Here is a 3,121-nt window from a genome sequence, read left to right as displayed (position 1 = left end):
TTCCCTGAGGCCCCAGGCTTGTCAAGTTCTTGATTGTAGCAATTGTCTACTTCACTAAATGGGTGGAGGCTAAGCCAGTGGCATCTATTACTGCGGCCAGCGTCAAGAAATTCTTATGGGAGTTCATCATCTGCCGTTTCGGCCTCCCACAAGAATTAGTTAGCGACAATGGGAATCAGTTTGCGGACGGAGGGCTTCAAGCGTGGTTGAAAGAAATTCAGATCACTCAAATGTTTACTTCAGTAGCCCACCCGCAGGCTAATGGCCAGGTCGAAAGAGCAAATCGAACCATCAAAGATGGAATCAAGTCAAGATTGGGAACTAAGCGGACCGGATGACGAGTTACCCCATGTGCTTTGGGCTTTTCGAACCCAGAATAAGACGAGCAACTCAGAAACACCATTCAATATGACATACGGTACTGAAGCCATGATTCCAGCCGATATAGGGGTCCCATCCGCAAGAATGACATCCGATAAAGTTAACGAAAAGGAACTGCGGATGAACCTATACCTCCTTGAAGAAAGAAAAGAATTGGCCTTGATCCGTGAACATAACTACAAACGAAAATTGCAGAAGTATTATGATTCACGGGTTCAAAAATGTAACTTCGATGCGGGAGACTTCGTTTTCCGCAATAACAAGGCATCAGGGCAAGAACCATTAGGCAAGCTGGCCTCGACTTGGGAAGGACCCTATCGAGTGAAAGAAGTATTGTCAAAGGGCATCTACAAGTTGGAAAAACTGGATGGGACAGAAATCCCAAGAACCTGGAACGTTGCTCAGTTGAAGAAGTGTTACATGTGAGCCATATTGTTGATACTATCTTTTTTTGGCCTGCGTGCCATTATAGTTAGTGAAAACGGCATTTTTCGTCGTTGCTTGTAATGGAATTAGGCATGCGGGCCACTTTTATCAGAGTAATCATTTAAACTATAGTAAATTTGTGTTCAAGTTAAACTTAAATCTTGGCCTGCGTGCAAGAGGTGACTCGTGTGTCACTAAAAGTTTTCCCTGGCCTGCGTGCAAGAAAAGACCCGCGTGTCTTTAAACTTAACTCCCGGCATGCGTGCCAGAGGTGACCCACGTGTCACTATATTTTATCCCTGGCCTGCGTGCCAGAAAAGACCCGCGTGTCTTTAAATCTAACTCCTAGCCTGCATGCCAGATGTGACCCGTGTGTCACTAAAATTTTCCCATGGCCTGTGTGCCAGAAAAGACCCGCGTGTCTTTAAACTTAACTCCTGGTCTGTGTGCCAGAGGTGACGCGCGTGCCACTATATTGAATCCCTAGCCTGCGTGCCAGAAAAGACCCACGTGTCTTTAAATCTGACTCCTGGCCTGCATGCCAGAGGTGACCCGCGTGTCACTATATTTTATCCCTGGCCTACGTGCCAGAGGTGACCCGCGTGTCTTTAAATCTAATTCCTGGCCTGCATTCCAGAGGTGACTCTCGTGTCACTAAGTATTATCCCTGGCCTGCGTGCCAGAAAAGACCCGCATGCCTTTAAACTTAACTCCTGGCCTGCGTGCCAAAGGTGACCCGCATGTCACTAAACTTAAACCAAGAATACCATGCAATCCTTTATTGATAAATAAGAAGATCCTATATCTAGCACTTATATTATGCATAAGACAAAGTGTGATGGATAAAACTTCTTATATTAAATCAAAAGGGATTACAAAAATGATGAGTTACAAGGCATAGTCACATCTAATCTAAGGATCTCGAGCATTGGCATCTTCTGGACCTTGGATCCGCGCAAGAGTATCCGGCTTCGGTGAAGTTGGAGGAGTGGATGGCGCATATTCAGAGGCTTCTTGTATGTATTCTTTCAAACGTTGAACGCCATCCTCCATTGCGGCAAATTCGGGGAGCATTGCTTGAAGTGGAAACGACAGATCGTAGTACTCCTTCATGCACCTGTTGTATTCCCTCTCAATATCAAGCCCATGCAACGGTTGCTCCTCACCGAGCGATTGGCCTGCACGTACTCTACTCCCTCCTCAAAGCCAAACCAACAACCGACTTTGGATGAGGTGTTGAGCAAGACAGCAAGACTATCCGTCAACTCAGGTCCTTCCTTGATATGGATGATAACCTATTAAGAAGAAATATACAACTATCAACAAAATGGCAAAGTCAAAGGGGAAGAGGTAAATGAAAGAAGTAAGAACATACCAGCGCAAGACCCTCAGTCATCAACCATAGCTGGTCCTCCTCGGTTTTCTTGGCCTTCTCCTTCAACTCCAGGTACCCGTCGGCCATTTGCAAATTATCCTCATGCAATTTAGCCGCACGTTCCTCCAGCTCCTCATGAGCCTTCAGAAGAGCAACATTGGCAGCCTTAAGGTCCACTGCCCTCTTCTCCATCTCCTCCACATGCTCTTTCCGCAGCCTGGCCTCCTCCTCAAAAGCTTGAATCAGGTTACCCTGTTAGGTAACCCGAGTCTCTAATGCAGTGTTGGCTTCGAGGGCTTTGGCCAAGTCTGCCTCCTTCCGCTTCGAGGGCTTTGGCCAAGTCTGCCTCCTTCCGCTGCGTTTCATCACGAGCGGCCTTGAGAAGAGCGTTTTGCTTTTCTCACGCCTCCTCCCATTAGCGTGCAACTACAGCTTGTCTATCTTTCTCCACTTAGAGGGAAATTCCCGCGTCTTTCAGCTTCCACTTAGAAGTGTTAGCCTTCAGACATTTCTCATCAGCCACCTTCTTGGCTTCCTCAGTCGCCCGGGACATTTCGCCCCATTTCTCGCCCATGGACTGCCACTCTCGCATGATCTCTTGTCTGTTGGCTGTGGTGTTAGCCAAGACAAGGTTGAAGCTCCGGGAGAGATCGTGGCGAGGGTGACCACGCTGGAAAGCACGTTCAATGGGAGGGACGCTGCGGCTCACAAACTCAACACATACATCCTGGTCCGTAAAACTAGATCCCTGCACCAACGTCCAGCGTGGGATATACAGATGGTCATCCTCCCCAGGGTTCGCCACTCCATAGTAATCAGCGCTGGAATGTTGGGAGTGGGAAGCCTCTCCTCCACCTGCTTGACGCGGTGGTGAGGAAAATGAAAAATGAGGAGGAGACTTGGGAGGAGATGGTGGAGACTGACGCGACGATTCCTGCG

General features: G+C 48.1%; 1 protein-coding gene across 1 annotated transcript; it reads left to right on the top strand.

Moving 5' to 3' along the window:
* Positions 1-261: 261 nt before the first annotated feature.
* LOC143591451 (uncharacterized) lies at positions 262-807 on the top strand. The gene has a single exon (XM_077071652.1). It carries the CDS (start codon positions 262-264, stop codon positions 805-807), a length of 546 nt encoding a protein of 181 aa, XP_076927767.1.
* Positions 808-3,121: the final 2,314 nt, after the last annotated feature.

Source organism: Bidens hawaiensis, unplaced genomic scaffold (assembly GCF_021521415.1).
Source record: "Bidens hawaiensis isolate Kalapana, Puna unplaced genomic scaffold, B.hawaiensis_p1.1 tig00039673_1, whole genome shotgun sequence".
Taxonomy (NCBI): domain Eukaryota; kingdom Viridiplantae; phylum Streptophyta; class Magnoliopsida; order Asterales; family Asteraceae; genus Bidens; species Bidens hawaiensis.
This window is presented reverse-complemented; position numbering and strand designations above follow the sequence as displayed.